The 20,464-nt window shown below is 60.4% G+C and overlaps 6 protein-coding genes across 6 annotated transcripts; all 6 read right to left on the bottom strand.

Moving 5' to 3' along the window:
- On the bottom strand, window positions 1–1,083 carry LDBPK_181220 (prolyl-tRNA synthetase, putative; the record flags this gene model as incomplete). Its single annotated transcript, XM_003860087.1, has 1 exon — window positions 1–1,083. A coding segment is annotated over one exon (1,083 nt), but the record flags the coding sequence as incomplete, so codon positions are not given.
- A 1,231-nt stretch (window positions 1,084–2,314) lies between these two features.
- LDBPK_181210 (hypothetical protein, conserved) lies at window positions 2,315–3,127 on the bottom strand (the record flags this gene model as incomplete). Its single annotated transcript, XM_003860086.1, has 1 exon — window positions 2,315–3,127. The coding sequence occupies one exon, from the start codon at window positions 3,125–3,127 to the stop codon at window positions 2,315–2,317; it is 813 nt and encodes a 270-aa protein (XP_003860134.1).
- Window positions 3,128–3,725: 598 nt separating this feature from the next.
- Window positions 3,726–6,845, bottom strand: LDBPK_181200 (hypothetical protein, conserved; the record flags this gene model as incomplete). Its single annotated transcript, XM_003860085.1, has 1 exon — window positions 3,726–6,845. The coding sequence occupies one exon, from the start codon at window positions 6,843–6,845 to the stop codon at window positions 3,726–3,728; it is 3,120 nt and encodes a 1,039-aa protein (XP_003860133.1).
- Window positions 6,846–8,488: 1,643 nt separating this feature from the next.
- On the bottom strand, window positions 8,489–12,304 carry LDBPK_181190 (hypothetical protein, conserved; the record flags this gene model as incomplete). The annotated part of the gene is made up of 1 exon (XM_003860084.1): window positions 8,489–12,304. One exon carries the CDS (start codon window positions 12,302–12,304, stop codon window positions 8,489–8,491), a length of 3,816 nt encoding a protein of 1,271 aa, XP_003860132.1.
- Window positions 12,305–14,665: 2,361 nt separating this feature from the next.
- On the bottom strand, window positions 14,666–15,274 carry LDBPK_181180 (hypothetical protein, conserved; the record flags this gene model as incomplete). The annotated part of the gene is made up of 1 exon (XM_003860083.1): window positions 14,666–15,274. One exon carries the CDS (start codon window positions 15,272–15,274, stop codon window positions 14,666–14,668), a length of 609 nt encoding a protein of 202 aa, XP_003860131.1.
- Window positions 15,275–18,180: 2,906 nt separating this feature from the next.
- Window positions 18,181–18,510, bottom strand: LDBPK_181170 (hypothetical protein, conserved; the record flags this gene model as incomplete). The annotated part of the gene is made up of 1 exon (XM_003860082.1): window positions 18,181–18,510. The coding sequence occupies one exon, from the start codon at window positions 18,508–18,510 to the stop codon at window positions 18,181–18,183; it is 330 nt and encodes a 109-aa protein (XP_003860130.1).
- Between the last annotated feature and the right edge of the window lie 1,954 nt (window positions 18,511–20,464).

Raw genomic sequence — 20,464 nt, 5'->3', positions numbered from 1 at the left:
CTCCACGCCAAGCTTCTCGATCTTCCCACCAAGGAAGCGCTGCACGCACTTCCACACGTAGTACGCCCACGGACGAATAATGTAGCACCCGGACACGTCGTAGTACTCGATCATCTCCGCCTTCGTGATCACATCAATGTACCACGCAGAGAAGTTCTCCTCGCGCTTCGCCGCGATGCCCAGCTTCGTCTCGCCAGACTGTGCAGACGCAGGCGCAGCAGCAGCAGCAGCAGCGTCCGCGGGCGCCTTCTTCGGCTTCGGAGCAGGAGCAGCAGCGCCGCCCGTCACCGCAGCGTCCGCCGAAGCCGCACCAAAGTCCACCAGCTTGTACGCATGCCCGAGCTTCTCGAGGTACTTCTTGAGCTCCTCGAAGGTTATGACGGCAGTGTAATCGTTACGGCACAGGCAGAAGGCGAGCGGCAGCGTGCTGGCCTCCAGGGAGCGGTCTATGAGGAGCGTAATGGGACGCTTCTCGATATTGTTGATGAGGGCAAACGGTGTGACGCAGCCCTGCACGACGGCGAGGCACTCCTGCAGCACCTCGCTGGAAGCAAAGCGGAGGTCCTTGGTGTTGGTGACCTTCTGAATGAACTTGAGGTCCGTCGGGGTGGACTTGAACGCCGTCGCCATCACCAGTTCGCCCTTCTTGCTCTTGAGGAAGAGCGTCTTGGTGCCCGCAGCGTGGATGCCCATTTTGTGCAGGAGGTCCAGCACCTCCTCGACGGTGGCCTTCTCGTCATGGTGCACGATCGGAATGTCGAGTCCCAGCTCTTGGAGAAGGGCCTTTACCTCATGAAAGCCGCGGCAGTCCTCGATGGACATGTGAGGCAGAGAAGAAGCTGGTGGCGATTTATTTTGCGTGTGTATCTTAGTACCACTGTAACCGCGCGTCGGCGTCACAGGGGTCACGGGACTTGTCGAGTAACTCGGCGTTCGAGGCGAAGACGACGGCAGGTGATGTCGTACGCCCAAGTTGCGCGTGATCGATCGATGCGAAGCCCGACTGGAGGATAGGCAAGACACAGAGTTACTTAACAGAGAAAAGCACGCGTGAGGTGGGCCCAAGAGCCGTCCACCACGCATGTAGGTACGTCCACAATTCAAAATGCGTGTATGCTTGCGTGTTTCCGTGCGTGAGCTTCGCCTTTCTTGGTAGTTGCAGAGGGGGAGAGAGAGGGGTAGGGGCTACGTCGATCAATCGCCGCAACGAAAATCAGCGGAATACGTTATTATATATATATATATATACATAGTGGGAGAGGGACAGAGCGAAGGCGAGGGGTTGTCGCGCTGCAAGCGAGGAGTAAGAGGTCCGGTGCATGCGCCGTCCCGCGTGCAGTAGTGGAAGTGGGCTGTCAGCGAAGCCAACGAGCATGAAAGAGCGGAAGAAGGCATCGCGGTGGAAAGGAGGGGATAAGGATGAGTGCGAGTCCTGTGCGTGTGCACACGCACTTATGCACACAAAACCCCTCCATCACCGCCTGCAGCTCCCTCCCCTGCCCAGCGACTCCGAGACACAAAAAACACGCAAGCATATTGGTTCAGGGAGAGGCGAACGAGATGGAGGGAGAAAAGCGGGCGACGCAACTCACTTTTCGTGCCTGGACCGCGGCAAGACAGCGTCGCACTTTGTCTCTGTCTGTCTGTGAAAACAAGGAAAACAAGAAGCGAAGCGAGCACCATAGGCGCCACCGAGACCCGTCCCTTCGTGTGTGTCTGCTTGCCTCTTTCAAGCAGGAGGTGGAGGTGTTCCTGCCATAGCCTTCGCTCCTCGGCAAAACACCGAGAAAACAAAAAGCGTCGTCGGTGTTGCTGCTTCGGGTAGTGCTGCATGTCGTGATGTCTCTCCCTCTCGCTCGCTGGCAGAGGCGCAGGCGTGCATTTCCTCCCCGCTTTGCTGTTGTTGCCCCGCGACGCAGCTCCTTCAAGGCAACCACAGGCGTCGCGTGGCGCAGCCGGAGGTACATCTGCGGCTGCACAGCAGCACAGAAGAAAAGCAGCGCTGCAAAGTATCACCCTCTCCTCCGGGCTCTTCCCACGTTGCAAGGGCAGAGGTGCCTGATACGAGCACGCATGCAGAGCGGAAGTGCTAGCCGTTATCTGGCAGGGCACACACCTCACACCACGCCTCATGCCTAGAGGAAATCCACAGAAGTTAACTCCCCTCCGCCTCTTTCTGGGTGGGGTGGGGTGAGGTGGGGGGAGGGCCTCGGCCTTCAGGTTCGTGCACAGGAGAATGCGTGCGTGCGTGCATGTGCGGGCCTTTGGTTTTTCGTAGATGGGTACGTAAGGTGGGGCGGAGGTAGTGCGGTGTTCAACGCATCATGGTGAACTTTGTGTGCTTGCTCATCGCCTGCAACTCCTCCAGCTTGCGCTTGCCATAGTTCAGCCTCCACTCGATCTTCGTGATGTTCTTGCGGGGAATGTCACGCTGCTTGTCGTACTCCTGGCGAATGTACGCCGACAAGCTGCGCCGCGTGTCGGCGTCCTGCATGCGCGAAACCTCTCGCAACATGCTGCGATACACGCTCAGTATCTCCGCCTGGACTCCGCTGCGTCGCGGGGATGCCGAGGCAGTCGCCACTGGCGTGGAAGGTGCAGTGCAAGGCTGCCCTGACTGCATTTTGTTGGAGAAAAGATGGGCGCGCAGCCGCCTCCGAATGGCCTCGTCGTCCACATACGACTCTTCGGTCGTCGCAGCTGCGGCAGAGTGGGCGGGTGAAGAGGAAGAGGACACTACACTGCGACCCGCAATCGGTGTAGCGCAGCTTGCTTTGGCAAATGCGTGGTCTGTCCCTCCATCTTCATCGGTTTGAAGCTTCTTCTGGTGGTGCTGCTGCGCCATCCGATCGGATAGCTTGGTAGCGACTGAGCTCATGACACCGATGTTGCCGACGTGGTTGGTGACGTCCGAGCTGCTCGACGGCGCGACAAGCGCTGCTTGCGACGGTGGCGCTCTTCGACTACGCTCTGGGTGCATGAGGCCTCTCCGGTACTTCTCCTGTGGCAAGTACACGGCGTCGCGGTAGACCTTCGTGAGGGTGTCGAAGGCGAAGTTGTGGGCGTTGCCGCCCTTGTCGTGTCGTTTATGGCGCACCACGTGCGTGAGATGAAGACACTCGCGCATGCTCACGTGAGTCTTAGCGAGATGCCCCCTTCGATTGTTAGTTTCTTTTCGCGTTTGAGCTATAAAGTACAGAGAGAGAGCCGGCATGAAGGCGCAGGGACACGAGGAAGAGGATGAGCGGATACGATCGAGTCGGAAGGCGAACGACGGTGATGGGGGAGAGTGAACGGCACGCTGACATGCGCGCGGTGGTTGGGGCAGCAACGCGCACCGTCACAGGCATGCTTACTGTACGCTCGGCATTTGTTGCACGGGTGAGAGCAGAGTAGCGCCACGGCCTCCGCTTGGGAAGGGCGACGGCGCGCAGTCTGTGCAAACACGCTCGAAATCACAAATGTGAAGGGCAGCCATGGCTGTCCTGCCGCAGCTCCACCCCTCCGCCCCTCCCTCCTTTGTGGGCACCATCGTCCTACGCGCTCACGCACCTTCAAGTCGGTGGAAGATGGAAAGCAAAAAACAGGAGAACAAACTGGACGAGTGGCGAAGCGCAGGCACACGCGAGATCCCGGTGGACATCGATATGCACACATGCATGCCGTTGGGCCCCGCCCCACCCCCTTCCCTTACCTCTTCCTCAGTGCCTGCAAGACGGCGTCGCTCAATCCAGCCCGTCGTAATCCTCCTCGGTATACCAGTCAGCGCTTTCCGTCACGGCCGCCGACGACGACGCAGCTATCCTGGCCGCCTGCGATGCGGCCAATACGCGGCGAACTGTGGGAGCCACCTCCCTCTCCTCCCTCTGCACATCGCCGCGCACCACATGCACATCCGCGCTGAGATGCAAGGTCGACGCTCGCTGCATACAGGTGAAGAAACAGACTTCCTCCGTCAGGCTAACTAGCCGCACAACGGGCTGCTGGCGCCGTCGGGTCGGAACCCCCTTGCCGCCGTCTATTGATGACGAGCCTGTCAGCCACGACTGCAGCATCGCCTCCCATTCTTGGGCTGCACGACGCGCTTGTCCACTTTCATCGTAGACGCGCCACGGCTGATGGCTGTAGGCGAGAGTGGTCCAGGGCAACAGGTAGTATCCGTGGCGCGTGGGCACTCCAGCAGCGGGGTCGCTGCCGCTGGCCTTGAGCAGCGCTGCGTCGAGTGTCTCATAAAGGGCCTCAGGGCTGCCCAGCCACACCCACTCCGTCACGGTCGCAGGGGGCTCCAACGTCTCCTCTGCCTTTGTCGAGGCGTCGGCTAGGTCCTGCAGCACCTCAACAAGCTCCCAGAGAGCGGTGCAGCCAGCCGGCAGTGGCGGCACAACACACGCCTGGAGTGTCTCGGCAGACAGCACCAGCGACCACTCATCCCTCCCGTCGCCGCTGATGGGTAGCGTGGCGCTATTCTTCGTCATGCAATGCAGCAACGAGTCGAGCGATGAAGGGACGTCGCCAAACCACCTCCGCGTGTGCGTCGGTTTTGCATTCATGGTGAACCTCGATGGAGTGGTGCCGGGCAGCAGGGCTGCGTCTCGACGCAGCAGCTCTCGAGCACTCAGCACGCGTGCATGCAACAGCAGTGTAAGAAGCCCCAGCCGACGGCGCAGGAGCTGTTGGTCAGCCACCGCAGCCTCCGCTGCCTCATTTGCGGCGGAGGGCAGATCGGTCAGGGTCGGTGGCGGCTCCGTGCGTTGCCACACGCTGAAGAACGCATGTGGAAGATGGTGCAAAACCCAGTCCATGTAACCAGCTTCCTCCTCTCGAGTGTTTGAAAGCGCAGCGGAGGTGGATGAGAACGATCCACCGCTGCGGAGCCCGTCAAACAGCAGACACTGCAGCGCTGTAAGCCGGATCCCCTCCACAAGAGCAGACACGGGCTGCTGGCCGGGGTGAGGCAGCACCTGCTGCGCCGTGCGCAAGCCAGCCCTGCCACCGACGCAATCAAACAGCGAGACGGCGGACGCCATGATGGGGCTGTACACCTGGTCAACGTGCTCGACCGCCGCGGAGGCCAAGCGGCCTGCGAGAATGTCTCGCTCTGCCTCATGAGCGTTGGCGACACTCAAGTACAACCGCCACTCCTCGAAGGTCAGGACATGTACAGGAACACTTGTCTGGGCCTCGGCGCACACTTCATGCAGCCGCCACAGCGCCGGCTCCACGACGCGGAAGGCCAAACTCCGCAGCGCGCGCTCAAACGAGATGATGGATGTTAGCGGGGTGGCCGGAGGCGATGTGCTTGTCGTGGAGGCGCCGGGGCCACCACCGGCAGCGCGATGCTGCTGAGCGGCCACTACAGAGGACGCGGTTAGCACTGAGCCCTCCGGGCCTTCCTCATCAAGACTGCGGCGGCGCTCCTCCATCACCACCCGCACCAGCGCGCGCGCCGCGCCACACAGCCGGCGCAGAGTCGCCTCCTGTTGGGGCAACTCCACATCCACAAACCATGGGGCGCAATCAGGAGCCGCACCGGTGGGCAGGGTGCTGGATGCCGATTTCGAGGCCTGCACAGCACGTACATGGCGCAGGAGAAGTTCACAGAGGCTTTTGAGAGCGTGGATGCGCGCCTTCTGCGGTAGCAGCGCGAAGGCGGTGGTGACGGAGCTGCCGGCAGGCACAGAGAGAGACGCCTGCGCTCGCAGCGCAGGCGTGACGGCAGCTGCACCTCGGCAACGGCTCTGCTGCTTAAGCTCCTCCGGGCGGCCAAAGATGGCCATGAGTACGTGAGCGACGCCTGTAAAGGTTAGCTGCACAGGTAGCACGCCAGTAGTCGCGGCCGCGTTCGGACCCGCCGTGCCGCTCCACTGCGCCGAGCTCTCCTGAAGCAAGAGAACGTACTCGTGTAGAGGTTGAATGAAGCGCAGAATCATGTCAGGGTCCTCGCTTAGTGGAGCAGGTGCATGATCACGGCACAATTCTGTTGCCCCCAGAGCAGCCGCCCCTGTCAGCCGCACGGATACCAGCGCTGGCGTGATCCCCCTGGGTGCAGATGCCGCTGCGTTAACAAGGGAGATGTTTTGCAGCGCCGCCAGGCGGAGCAGGAAGCGGCGGTAGACATCGTCATCGTCAAGCGCTATTGCCACATGCGGCACGCGTTCCGAATGCGAGCACGAGAGCTCCTGATCCTGTTGCAGGTGCGACAGTGGCGTGGAAAGCCTGCCGCTAGTCGCTGTCGCCGGCGTATGGAGAGGTTTGGCAGCAGCAGCAGCGGATGAGGCAAGCGGCACCGTCTGCCCTGACTGTTTCAATGCCCGCCGCACTCCAGCCAGGCGCAGCAGAGGTGCCTCGCCGTGCCACCACAAAGCATCGGCGAGTGTTGACCTCGAGTGCTGATGAGAAGCGAGATGCGCCGGCAATGGTGTTGCCTTCGCAGTCGCCCCGCTGTCGTCCCTTGATCCACGTTCCCCTCGCTCGTCTTCGGTCGCTTCAGGGCCAGCGAGGCTCAACGCGAAAAGCGATGCAAGGCCGTGCTCACACAAGATGTTCGGTGAGCACCGCGTCGCCTCCTGCTCGGCCACTGTGGAATCTTCGAGATGTACGCTCAGCTTGCGTAGGAGATGCGGGAGCAGGTTCAACAACGGCGGCAACCGTGGGGACTGCAACAGGGGTCGACGGTTGTGATGATCCTCTGTGTAGATCGCGACTACCCAAGGCAGCCAGCGGTCCAGCGGCACGGCTGACTCGGCAATGGGCAGTGTGCACAGCCACTCCACGATCAGCGGAAGGACTGGCAGCACCTGCGAGTGTGGCGGATGGGCAGCGGTGCCATCGCCTACTAGAGGCATCAGTGGCGCCAGCACCGCCCCTGCAACACGCTCCGTGTTGGCGTAGATGGCGGAGGCAACTGACCGGGAGGAGGGCAGCGACTCGGCGGATGTCACGATAGCGCCGCTGCTGCTTTCCAGAGAGGGGTAGGTGTGCCGCACAGTCCACCCTTTCTTTCGAGCCGCCGCGGCATGCTGCGTCGAGCAATCCTGCGCCGCCGCTTCACATTCCCACACAGCATACCCGAGCCGTTGAAGCACGCGCACGCACAGGAGAGGGTGGAGCGGTTCGAGCGCTGGCGGCAGCGCGGTGGTGGACGATGCCTCGTAGGTGTCCTTTGCAGGCTGCAAGAGGAGGGCGAAAAGTCGGTCGGCCACCCACAGCTCATTTGCGCTGGAAGAGGAAGAAGGGTGGGCCGCGAGATGACTGCGCACACTCTTCGACAATGCATTCAACGAGGCCGGCGTCGAAGGCCGCAAAGACGACCCCGGCGGCGTCTGTAGTTGGGGTGCCGATTGCGGTTGTGATGGCGGCGCAATGCGGCCTGTCAGCGAGGCCTTGCCCGCATAAAACCGGCGCGAGACTCGAGGAGTCGTGAGGGCGAGCGCACGTGCATTGGTGTGCATATGCCGCAAGTGCATCGCACTTTGAGTGGGCGACTGGGATGCGACCTCCCCTATCGCCCTCCGCATCCGTGCACCTCCGATGGCACCTTCACAGAAGAAGCGATGTTCCTGTATGTGTGTGTGCGTGTGTGTATGCGTGCGCCTCACAGACAGGCGAGCTCATGTGCGCGCGGCGGCGGGTTCGTGCACATATCGGGGGTTGAGCAAAGTGGGCGCTCGTGTGGCTGATTCTCGACACCAGAACCCTCCCCCGACACACACACACACACACACGCTCACGCAAGGGAGCGAAAGAGGTGGTGGTAGTGGTGGTGGGGACAAGTACCACGTTTCGAATCCGGTGGGTGTGAGTCTACCTGAAGGAGCAGCTCTCAAATGGTGAGGAACAGGGAAGAGCGAAAAGGAACAAGAGAGCTGAGAAGATGCGCCGGCACATCAGCGAGACGAGGCCGACGGTGCAGAGGAGAGGCGACGGCGCTTAGAGGTGCAAGAGCGTTCGTCGCAACACCTCGGCAGAGAAAACGGCAGAGACAGCCAACCGCATCATTTCACGTGGAGATGGGAAGCACAGCACTGAGTAGCGGAGGGAGGGGGGAAGCCACCCCGTGATACCGCGGACAGAGCACGCACACACACATATATATACACACGCGCACACGTGTGCGTTGATGTCCTCGGCTGTGAATACCATGGCAGTGGTACTTCGTGATGTCATTGTGCGGCTTGTCTCTTGGTGCACGGGTGGGCAGTGCCCGTGAGGCTACGCCGACGCACATACCGTCGGCACCGTTGTTGTTTTCGTTATCGGTATGTGCCCATCAGAAGGGTCATAGGACGCCGAGTGCGGATGCACACTCGTAGATAGGAACGCGCGGGCCCCTCTTCGTTCGCTCGCTATCAACGGTGGCCTGCCTCTGTCTCACGCTCTCACGCATTACTTACCCCTCCCCTCATCCCCTCTTCGCGAAGCTCATTGCTAGCTGGTAGACACACAGGCAGAGCGTCGCACAGAGCGCCGTGGATGCGCGCAACCTCTCTCACCGGGAAGGGGATTTCTGCAGCGCGTGCAGAATGAGCTCCTGCTGCTGCCACGCCTCTCGGTGACGCCAAAGCGACGCCTGCACGTGACGTGCCGCCACCTCGGCGGAGTGCGGAGAGCTGGACAGGAGTGTCGGCGACGGCCGTGATGCAGTCGATCTGGAAGCCGAGGACGGCGATGCACTTGCAGAGTAGAGCGAGAGCGGCCTTCGACCCGGGGTCGTCTCGTCGCGGTCCATCATCGGCACAGACCTGGTGCCGGCGGTGGACAGAGCAGCGACCATGACGTCGCTCGGAATGGCATCGCTGGACGCGGCGATCGCATCACTGCTGTTGTGCAGAGTCGGTCGCCGCGTTCGTGTAGTCTGGCCTGTCAGCAATGAGCGTCCGCTCTCCTTCATCATCGCCTCAAGGGGCGAAGGGGAAGCGGAGAGCGTCGACAGAAACTTGCGCAGCTTCTCCTCTGGTGATAGCGGCTGCGCGGAGAGCTCAGAGAATCTGTCATGCGGCCCGTACTGTTCCGCTCGCCCCTGTGACGCGGATGCATAGATGCCAAGACGAGCCCCATATGTCGTCTCATGGCGGTGCGGTGAGGGTGTGCGCTGCTGCTGCACGGGCGACGGCGGCCCTGACAACGTCGCGGTGCCGAAAAGCGGGCTGCGCAGTGGTGGCGGCAGCGGCAGCTCCTCTTTAGCAGCGGTGTCCGCAAGAAGGGCGGGCGCGCTCTTCCTCTGCGGCAGCTGCGGCGGTGACGAGGAGATGGTGCGGTGTGCCTCGAATGCGACTGTCGCAGCCTCCTCTTCTTGCGTGAAAAGGGGCGCAGCAGCCCCAGAACGCTGCCGCAGAGGCGTCGGCATCTCTTCCTGTGGCGCTGCTTCCTCTGCTATGCTGACGTGCTCCAGCATCGCTGCGCTTCCATCACCGCACCCGTGAGGCAGCGAGGAGGCGCCTTGGCTGCCTCCACCCGTGGACATTGTCAGGCCTCGAGATGATTTTTCTCGCGATGATGATGTCGTCGTCGCCGTCGCCGTGATGGCCGTGGTGAGAGCCGCCGCGGACGAAAAGAAAAGCTGGCCGGTGTGGCCGAGCCCCTCCTCACTATCCTGGCCATTGACCACGATGGCTGAGGGTAGGGTGCGCAGGGTCCCGTCATCCTCGATGCGCCGGTGCGCCTTTCTCTTCTTTCCCGAAGCGAACCCTAGCAAGCCGTCGCCCTTGTCCGTGTCTGCCACATCCCTCGCCTTTGCCATGCCGGCTGCGCTCTGGAGGTGTGGAGGAATGGGCGGCGACGGCGACATACTCGTGCGTGTGTTCTCGCGGTCCGGCCTTGGCGACGAAGACGAAGCAGCAGACCCACGCGACATCGTGCGCAGGAGCTGCATCGACGACGGCAAAGTCGAGGATGCCGCAGCCTGTATCAGACTTTCCGCGACAGGTGCACCGGCAACTACGTTATCGCTCATCGCCTTGTCACCTTGGGCAGTGATTAGCAGCGGTGGAGAGAACGACTCGCGCAACGCGATCCGCAGTGACATCTCCTTTACTCGCAGCGCCTCCTTGGTGTCGGCCAGCTCCCGCGTCAGTGCTTCTATGGTGCCCGACATGCGATCGTACTCGTCCTCAGCACGCAGCCGCGCTTCCTTCAGCTGCAACTCGGCCTGTTCCAGCCGCTCCGATAACACGCGACGCTGTGCCTCCTGCCCGGCTGCAGCGGCGGCCCGCACTTGCGCCAGCTGCTCTTGTAGGGCTGCCACCTCTGCCGCACTCGTGTCTGCGGATTGGGTGGGATGTGTAGCAGAGTTCGCTTGCTGCGGTGGCAACCTTTGCGTCGCGTCTGCCACCGCCTCACAGACGGGGAAAGAGCTCAGCTGGGCTGCGCTGCCGGAAGCCGTCGCAGTCGCATCTTCCTCGCTGTGTCCTCCTAGCTTCTGCGGATGCCGTGATGCGGTGGGCTCGCTGCTGCCCATCTCACCGTCCGCTGGCGCCACTGGTGTCTGTGCCCTTGCGACAGCCAGCTGCTCCTGAGCCCGGTGCAAGTCCTCCAGCAGTCTCCACTGCGCTGTGTCCTTCTTGAGCAGCTGCTCCTGAAGCAAACGCACTTGTTCGCTCTGCTCTCCTATCAACTCGTTGCGGTCTGCTCGCACGACATCCAGCTCCGCTTGCAGCGCCGCGAATCGCTGTGATAAGTCAGCGATCGCGCTGCGCACCTGTGTGACGAGCGAGGTGAGGTGCGCGACGCCGAGATGAGTAGACGCCTCGGCGTAGGGCGACTTAGGGCACGAGTTGGTTGAGCAACGCGCTGCGACGTCTCCCTCAGCAGCCAAGTCCTCAAAAGTAGCGCTGAAGAGGTTGCCAGTGGCTGCCGCTTGCACCGTGCCCGCGGCTTCAGCCGCGAGGGCACCTAGTTGGCGCGGTGCGCCTTGGCTGTCTGGATGCACCAGAGTCAGCAGATCCTGCAGCTGTGCTATCAGGGGGTTGAGTTCTGAAAGCAACGCCTTCGCCGCAGCCTCGGCCGGCGTGGCCGGCCGCTGCTCAGAGCGCAGCAGCTGTTCCTCTTTGCCAAGCAGCTGCGTCTCCAATTCATCGCAGCGGAGCTCATGGGCAGCGCACATTTCGTGCAGCTCCGCCGACTTCCGCTCCGCCACGTCCACGCGCGCGCGCAGCATCTCAATCTCCTCCATTGCCGCCACATACTGCTTCGACATTATCACCGACGGCCCCGGTGTAGATGGGAGGCACGAGGGGTCCTCTCTCGTGGCCTCAGTAAAAGCCGAAAGAAGACCTTCAACAGGGATGCCGCGAGTCTCACGAGCGAACGATGCGTTGCCGGAGGCCAAGCCGTCGGTCTGCAGCCCCACAGAAACCCGCGACAGCGGCGGTGACGACGAGGTTGCAGTGCCATCTGCCCCCCTGGGCCCGCGGTGCACCTGCGAGCCAAAGTCGTGTTTCGGGAGATCCTGAACAGCATCCTCGTCCTCCGCGGTGACTGGATACGCCTTGGGAACTCGACACTGCATCTCGCCCTCGGCCATCTGACCCAGCACCGGCCCGCGAGATGGTGCCCTATCATCCACGCGCATTCGCTTTCTGCCCTCCGACGGGCAGTGCTGAAAGTCCTCTGAACCAACTCGCTGCAATGGCCTCTCCGTCTGCCCTGCGTAGTACCCGTCCTCGGTCTCGGCGTATGCGTACGCACGGAGCAGGGTGTCGGGCGACCGACTTGTGAGAGTGGCATCCCGCCCGCTGGGTGATCTCGCAGTGGCTGCTGCCGACGATGCCTTGACTGAAGAGGCGCGCGTGACATCAGCGCTCGACTTCGCACACACGCCGCTACTGCCGTCGGCCCGCCACTGTGCAGCCAGCAGCCTCGACTGTCGATTGAAGGCGTCTTGCATATTGGTCAGCTGCTGCTCCAGCTCGCTACAGCGGTGATACCATCGAACCGCTTCGTCCTGCAGCTGCGCGCGGCCGTACTCTTCCAAGGACAGGCGCAGCGACGACGCAGAAGAGAGCGGCGAGACCGACGCCCAGCCAGCAGGGCGCTGAGTCTTGGTGAAGAGGGGAATGCCACGAATGGGCGGCGTCGAGGTTGCTGTGTGTGCAAAGGATACGGAAGAGGAGGCAGTGGCTGGCAACGATGAGCCGCCCACTGGAGAAAAGCCTGACGTAGGTCGCTGTTGGGCGGCGGTGGAAGCAGGACGCATCAGCTTCGGCGGTGCGTGCGTCGCCGCCGCTCGCACGAGAGGAGCACCTTGGGGGTTGCGAAGCAGTGCAGCAGTGGACTTTGGCCCCCGTTCCGAGATCTCTCCAGCCATTCTTTGGGCCTCTGGAGGCTCCAGCTCCGCGAGCTCCAAAGCAGCCGCCCGCAGGTACGCGTTGGTACTGGCGGCGTATCGCTCCAAGAACGGTGGTGCAGCAGTGCTGGCTGGCAGCGTTGTGGATGAAGGTGCCGCGAGAGGCGGTACTGACTGCAGGTGGCGCTCAGAGCCCACGTCGATCCTCTGCCCCCACCTCTCCTCGTCTGTGGTACCGGTCGGCGCTGCCGGTAAACTGGGCAGCGGAGAACGAATTGAAGGGGATGGCGTTGCCATGCAACACGTTATGGCACCGACTGCACCAAGCTCCTGCGTGGCATCACCCTTACGCGCGGGTGCGGCGGCCGGATACACCGACTCCGGATCCGGGACTCGATGATGATGCCCCGCATCGTTAGGCAGTGGTGCAGCGGAAGCGTCCCGCTTGCACCATCGTTGCCGCGAGAAGGAGGGCAGTGCTAACTCTTGCCCTCCCTCGCCCTCGCCCTCGCCCTCACCTTCCTCCTCGAAAAAATCTTTGCCGGGCCGGCACAAAGGCCGAGGCGGTGCGTGACTGGCGGGAGACTGAAGCGAAGGAATCGCTCGCTGCGACGCTTTCGCTGTCACCGACAACGCGGAAACGACGCTGTCGGCCCGCTGATATGGGAGAGGAGTGCGACGCGGTTGCGGATCAAAGAAGCTCTGCTGCAGCGAGGCAATGGACGTGTGCGAAGCAGCGGAGGCGCTGCGTTCAAGAGGAGCGGACACACCAGCCGCCGGCAGAGCTGCTCCTGCGCCCACTCCACTGCCATTGTTGTCTGCTGCACAGCTCATTCTGCAAGCAGTTGGAGCTACGCCAGCGAAATGCACCTCCTTGACGCTTTCTTTTTCCGTAAACTCGACGGTCTCTCCTAGCCCAAAAGGAGAAGAGAGCGTGTGGGTTTGTCTATGACCAGCGCAGTGTATCTGTGCTCCCAGCGCCCGGCCCGTCTCTCTTTCGACCCCCTTCCCTCAGCGCCCTCGCTCAACGCCGCAAGGGCAAGGAGGAGTATCAGGGCAAGAGAGAGAACGCACAGGCACAGAAAACCAAATATATGTAAATACACGTATATACGGCACCGCGCCACAGCGTGCCCTCGAGCTCCCTCTCTTTGACTCTCCTGCTCTGTGTGTGTGTGTGTGTACACACACAGGTGCGACAAGAAACGGTGGGCCGATGTATGCATACGCGGCCTCGTCCAAGCCGCTGGAGAGCAGGATGGTGGCGGTCTAAAGTATTAGCAGTGTCTATGTGTGTGTTGTCTATGTGTTTGGATTCGTGCTGTGGATCTTTCCTTTGCTGCTCAACAAGAGGGAGGCAAGAGCACCGATGCGCCACGAGTGGGCCCGCTTCCCTTGGCGTCAGGCCCCAATGAGCAGCCAAAAGGGCTTTGAAAAAAAGGGGGGCCTTCGAGTGAGGACCGTGGCGGGCCCGAGAAGACGAGGAAGAGCGGTGGAAGAGTTGCGGACGCCCATATCTTATATTCGTCGGTCCTCATCAAACAGCCGCTCGTCCGGTGGGCACCAAGGCACACACGTACCCATACCGAAAACCCGCGCTGAAAGACGAAACAGCGCCACGAAGACCCCTGAAGCACTTCAAGAGCGCCTACGCAGGGCGTCCCACCTTGAGTGGGCACACACGCACAGTTAACGGCACGCATCTGTTGCTACTCAGAGGAGGATGAGGAGGCGCAGGGAGGGGGGCGGTGTTTGTGCACACCACTGGCGCTCCCTCCGCCGTATCGGCGCTAGGCAGACGCACGCTTTTCCCTCCGCGACGCATGCACGTGTGGCGCGCGGGTAGGCCTGTTGGGTGAACGTGTTGATAGTCCGAATACGGTGGCCGCCACTACCACCACCACCACCCATGCTGCTGCTGCTGCTGCCGTCGCTGGCTTCTTTTTCCGCGGCTCTGGAGAAGCGCGCACTGAGAGACGGGGTGGCGAGACAGCAACAAAGGGGGAGGCGGGCAATGCGAAGAGCACACAGGAAGATGAACATGAGAAAAGAGACGATACACCCAACCGGCACACGCGCAGACACGCACGACTGCTCAACGGAAGATAAAGAGGAGTGACCGCCAGACGCACCTACCTGAACAAAAACAACGCAGAGAGAGAGCAAGCAAGACAGAGGCAGCATGCAAAGAGCGCCATGGACGCGTCCCACACACGGGGTAGTTCAATCGACAGCGCACCCGGCAGTGCCGCATGTGCGGCCCTGATCTTTTCTCCTTCCTCCTTTACGTCGCTGTGTTGAAGCGTGTATTTGTGGTGTGGTTCGGTTGCCAACTTGGTGGTCCAGCTCCATCGGCTCGACCATCATCACACCCACACCGTTCTAGTTGATCTTGGTGCTGATGCCGACGGGCGCTATGGTCGGCTTCGGTGCCGCTAGGGAGGTATCGTCCGTCTGCTCGTCCAGCCAGTGCTTGCGCTGCGCCGCCACCTCTAGCTCACGCTCGCGCACCGCCAGCATCGCCCCGCGACGACGCCAGAAAGAGAAGTTCTCGTAGAAGAAGCGATCTTCCAGATGAAAATCCTCTGTCTGCCCACCGTTCGACCACGGCGCGCCGATCGGGGCATTCGCGTACGGCCAGAAGCGGATGCCGGTCTGATCCATCAAGCAGCTGCGCCACTCCCACTCTTCATCACGGCAGAAGTAGACGGCACGCGCCGGCTCCGTCATGTGGCACTTGAGCAGCGTCGCCGACTGCTGCGGGCACATCCGAAAGGAAGCTTCGCAGGCTTGCATGAAGCCGGTCACCGTGTCTATGTCCTCCTCCAGGCACTTCATGGGGTTTGCCCGCCAGTAATAGCAGTCGCGAGATGCCTCTACGCGTTCCTGAAGGCTCGGCAGTGCCTGGAAGAGAGGAGCAAAGGCGCGCAGCACAGGGGCAGGGATGCCGTCTCGGAAGATGCCCTCTAACGGTTGCACAAACTGCTCCATCGTCTCGCGGTGCGGACACGCAACGGAGGCCCCGCAAAGCAAAGCAAAAAGGCACAGAGATACAACGCAAGAAAGCACACGAAGAGGCCACCTCACGGCCGCACTGTGGCCGCAGAGCACGCCACACAGCAGGACGCAAACGAAGCGTTTACAACGGAGATGAGCACGGGAGGCGTGTGGTCAGGACGGGAAAGGGAAAAAAAAAAAACAAACAATCAGAGAGATGCTAGTGTGGACGCTAGACTACTATCAAAACGGCCTTCTCCCAACGCTTGCGCGGAGGCGATTCTGCTGTTGTTGTGCGACGCACACGACACCGAAGGTGGCATGCGGCACACGTAACTACCTAAAAGAGACAGGAAGAGGGAAGTGCTGTGCGCGCTCTCCACTCGCTGCCTTAATCTTGCACAATTCAAGGGTTACTGCGCTAATCAAAGGTACCGAGCGTAGAATAGGGGAGGTGCAAGCTCACGCACGGGCGCCCATAACAGCCGTCTACGCCTGCGAGAGAAACAGACGTATGTGCACGCTAGAGAGTGCGTGTGTGAGGAGGGAGAGGGGTTGCTTTCCTCGGAGGCCCCTGCTGATAGCCGGAAGTTGCTTGACGTGACGCGCAAGAGAAAGAGAAAAAGTGGCGCTAAGGCGTCACTTCTCCTTTGCGTTTCTCTCCCTTGCGTGTGTGTCCTCCTTGCAATACGCGTATTCCTCTTGGGCTTGCGCGTTGTATGTCAGCGCAGTTTCCTTGGACCTGATGCGTGGGCGCACACCTCTCTGACGTTGGGCACCAAAAGGCGACGGAGGAGAAGAGTGTGAAGACGGCGGTGAGCCGACAAGGGAGCCGCAGCGGCGCATGAGTGCGTGGGTTGAGAGAGACGGAGAGAGAGGGAGAGAAAAGGGGGTAGATAGAAAGCGCAGATCCACGCCCGTATCTATGTAATGGTGCGTGAATGCAGACAAAATCTTCAGGAGAGACCCGGTGCAAGCTGGTGCCACGGAGGCGAAGACTCGACGCACACACACACACGCACACACACACACATAAACAGATACGAACACGTAAGCATGCGCAGTCCACGCATGAAGCTAGCGGGGTGCGACATCTGCCCAGCGCGAGCCCTTGCGCTTCGTGGGCCGTCTTCCGCAGAAAAAGAGAACAGAGAAGTGCGCGGCGGCTGAAGGTAAAGCGAAGCAGCTTTGCGGCTGTGCCGCCACCCTTCAGTCTTTTCCCCCGCGCAAACGTGTGGGAGTTGGCTTTCTTCCCTCTTTCTCGAACAGCACTGGGTTCACGGTGTGTCTATGCCTGGATCTCGACTGAAGACAATCACTAGAAAGGGTCTTCTACGAGTGACGCCTCCTCCCCTGAGTCTCTGCGCAGCTTCATGCTTGTCGCCATCTTTTTTTTTTTTATGCAGGGCTGTTGTCACCCACCCACCCACACCTTCCACACACGCGTATATACACTCCCGTGTGCATGCGCCTCTTGGTGCGCTGTTCTTCTTGCTGTTGGTCGGCTCTACAACGCACAAGGAGGAGGAAGAACATGCAAAACGACAACAGAAAACGCACGCACGCAAGAGGGGAGTGGAGCAGGGTGACCGCATGTCCAGGGAGTCATCAGCACGCGCACGGGCACTCACACAATCTGGAAAGAGATGCGCAAGTCTCCGCCATCACATCAACAGCGCTACACAAAAATGCTTACTTTATCTCGCTCGCACCCTTCTTTTTTTTTTCGCCCTCTCTCTCACACGCAGACTCGCACCGACAAGCGTACACAGCGTACTTCTGCAGCAACGCTAGACAAAAGACCAACACATACAGACATCTGCAGGCGTGCCCCGCCACCCCTGCCGCTGTTGTCAAGCATACTATCTGCCCCCTCCCCTTCTTCTCATCCCCCCGCAGCGAACACAATGCCATCGAGGGCTGGCGAGAGAAAAGAATAGGGCAGACGCCATAAGTTAAGCACTACCTCATGTCGACACGTAAAGGCACACACACACACATACGCCCGTCCATCACGGCAGCAAAACACAAGAGCTGAAGAAAGAAGGAGAAACAGAAAGAGGGTGGAACGAAGACACGCAAGCACACTGGCAGCAAGAGAGAACCGCGCACACACGCACACAAGTGTACACAGCCCCTCCTCCCCCTCACCGCCGGCCTCCCAGAGCAAAACCGCCGCCCCCTCCTCTCCACGCGAGAGACGATATCAAAAGGAGGAAAAAGACTAGCAGCGGCAAGGCAAACAAAGAACGGCGCGTTCGTAAGAGGGGGGAGGGAGGGAGGGAGGGAGGGAGAGGGGGGCCAAGAAGAGAAACGGAGCCGAGCGAACGCATCACCTCCACAGCGCACAGGACCGCCTGGCCAGCGGATACGAACGGAGGCGAGGGGATGGAGTGGAGGGGGGCCGCAGAGAGAGAAACGGGAAGAGAAAAAGAGAGGGTCGTGCACAGCGGATCGCGCACGGGCGCAACATCCGATGAGCTGTACCGCTTCTTTCGCCTCAAGCTAGTCCCGCTGCCGCTCCAGCACGCAAGCACGTACACACATGTACACGCGCACGCACATGTATGGACACACTTGTCCCTCCACTACCACCACACTTCGTCTTTACGCGATTTAGAAGAGAACATCAGAGAGAGAAATCGAGCTACAGGTGCGCTAGTGAACGTGGGCGTGCGTCTTTTCTCGCTTCCACTGAGAAGGCGGGAGGGGGAGTCAGGGGGTCAGGGCGCTAGGCGTCACTCCGCCCGCCCCCCCCCTTGGTGCACTGTTGGTCGTAGTGCACTCTAAATAGGCGCATGCGCACACGCGTGGACGTTGACTTTGCAGCCCTTTTTCGTTTTCTGTTCGTTTCACCGTCTGCATCTCCTCACTTTCAGCGCGGTCACCGCTTATCCTCTTCAGTGCTGGCTGGAGCCTGTCGACATGGTGGGCGGCACGAGGAGCCCCTGAATTTCCTCAATATGCTGGGCGTGAAGCAGCGCTGCCTTGGCGGCGTCATTACGGCGGAAGTACACGCGGGCTAGGACGGACAAGAAGAGCGTCACCGTGTAGATGATGGCACCGTTGTAGCACGCCTTCGCCTTCGTTTCTCCGTCCCAGCCGTGCTCTACAGCCATAATAGCAAACGAGATGGCCTTCTCACTGAACATGCGACCGAACAGCACGAGGTGTACGATGCCCAGCAGCGAGAAGATTGCGCAGCACGTGGCACACGAATCGTACCCCATCTTTGCAATACTCCTCTTGGCCGCAGTGGAATACTGTTCTTACCGTATCGTCCGTTGAGACGCGGGTTCGCGACAGGCCCGCCTATGTGGTGTTATCGGGAAGGGAAAAACAGCTGCAGGAAGCGAGAGAGAGAGATGGCAAAGATAACGTGAGAGCCGTGATGGTGCGCAAAGGCCAGCAACACGATGAGTAGAATAAAAAGCGGCGAGACAACAAGAGACCAGAATCCCAGATAAGGTGACAGACCTAGAGAGACGCGTTCCGAGAATCACTGAAAACCCAACACGGATGTCTCCTTTCTTGCCTCCCTCTCTCAATGTGTGTTGTGTGCGATGCACTGCGAGGACAAGGCTGGCTCTTTCCTTCTTCCTCTATGCGATTACAGGAGGCTGAGTGGGTTTTGAAGTGCCGGTGCCAGCAAGGCACAAGAGAACATGTGTGTGTGTGTGTGCGTGACTCTGCGTCGAAGGGGGTGCCGGTGCTTATATAGAGCAGACCGCAGAGAGCGAGGGGGATAAAATCGATGGCAAATGAATTCATCAGAGAGTGTTACGAAGAAGAGCGCGAGTCACGCGGGTGTCCTGCACTGCTGCTAGCGTGTGCATGCCGAACGCGAGAAAGCCTGCGCATCTGTCAGTGCTCGGAGACAACGTAGAACGTATAGTGGACCTCATCATAGAAGCAAGGCACCTAAATGGGTCGCGCATATGTGACCATCGTGAGCAGCACTGCTTGCCGGCCTAACCCTTCTTCCGCCCCCCTTCTGAAAGCTGCAAACATCCTTGACACGCTCACCTATGCTTTTAGCTCCCCCCTTCACATTTTCCTCTTTCATCACTAGAGGAAGGGGTGAAGATGCGACGCCCACCACATCCGGCGTCTGTCCGGCAACCCCACTTTCGATGGCTGCCCCAACGAGAGGGATGCTGTTTCTTTGTGCTGTAAAGGATTACCCGCCACACACATGCACAAACAGACATAGGCACGCGCGCACACACACGCGTGCGCATACGTGGGCAGACTCAGAGAGAGAGAGAGTACATCACCGCCATCAAAGGCGAAGAGAAATAGAGGTTGGCGGTCGCGAGATTGGGAAGGAGACAAGGAAAAGTGAAGAGCGTAGAGATGACCGTGCAGATGGAATATGGTGTTGGTGGAATGCCTTCGTACACACCTAAGCACGCACGTACAGACGTAGGATACGTTGGGGAGAGGAGGTTTTGTGTACAAACGGACCTCCTTTAGGTTCGACCTGTCTCTCCCTTACCCTGACTTCCTTCTCCACGTTCATGCGCATGCGACGGTTGATCTCTTTGATGTTCGATGCGCTGCCTCTCACCTGCTATGTTGCGGAAACGCACACACAGATAGAGATGCTTGCAGTCACGCATACCTTCACTTAATCCCTGCTTGCGCACCCTGACACCTCATCTCCACATCGACACACACAGACACATTCGAGATAACATGCACTACCGCAACAATGATACAGATGAGGCGAAAGAAACGCAACGACAGCGAAAATGATAGGCAGCGTACCTTACACAGATGGAATACCGCACAAGACACACACACGCAACACTGTCACGCCCGGCATCGTATGTCTTTTCGCCTTTTCTTCCGCTGCACAGCAACGTGCCCATAACTCCACCCGCGAACAAATCAGAACATATACACGCAAACACACAGCCACGGCTCACCTGCCTCGGTCGCACTGCAGCTAAACTCTGGTCGACCAGAGCGAGTCGTCGGCAGTCGAATGGGGTCATGCGGCTAGCAAGCCCTTCTTGCCCGTCCTCGTCCCTTCTTCCGATACGCGCCGCGCGATCAGCGCCACACGGACACCCGGCGGGCCGCACGCCCCGACCCACGCAGGCCACACCCACGCCCCTGACCGAGGGCGGAAGCGGTGGCGCCCGTCGTGCGGGTAACCAGGCGGTGGCGCAGGCGCAT

This window comes from Leishmania donovani, chromosome 18 (assembly GCF_000227135.1).
Source record: "Leishmania donovani BPK282A1 complete genome, chromosome 18".
Classification (NCBI taxonomy): domain Eukaryota; phylum Euglenozoa; class Kinetoplastea; order Trypanosomatida; family Trypanosomatidae; genus Leishmania; species Leishmania donovani.
Note: the sequence above shows the minus strand (reverse complement) of the source record. Positions and strands in the feature narration are given on the sequence as shown.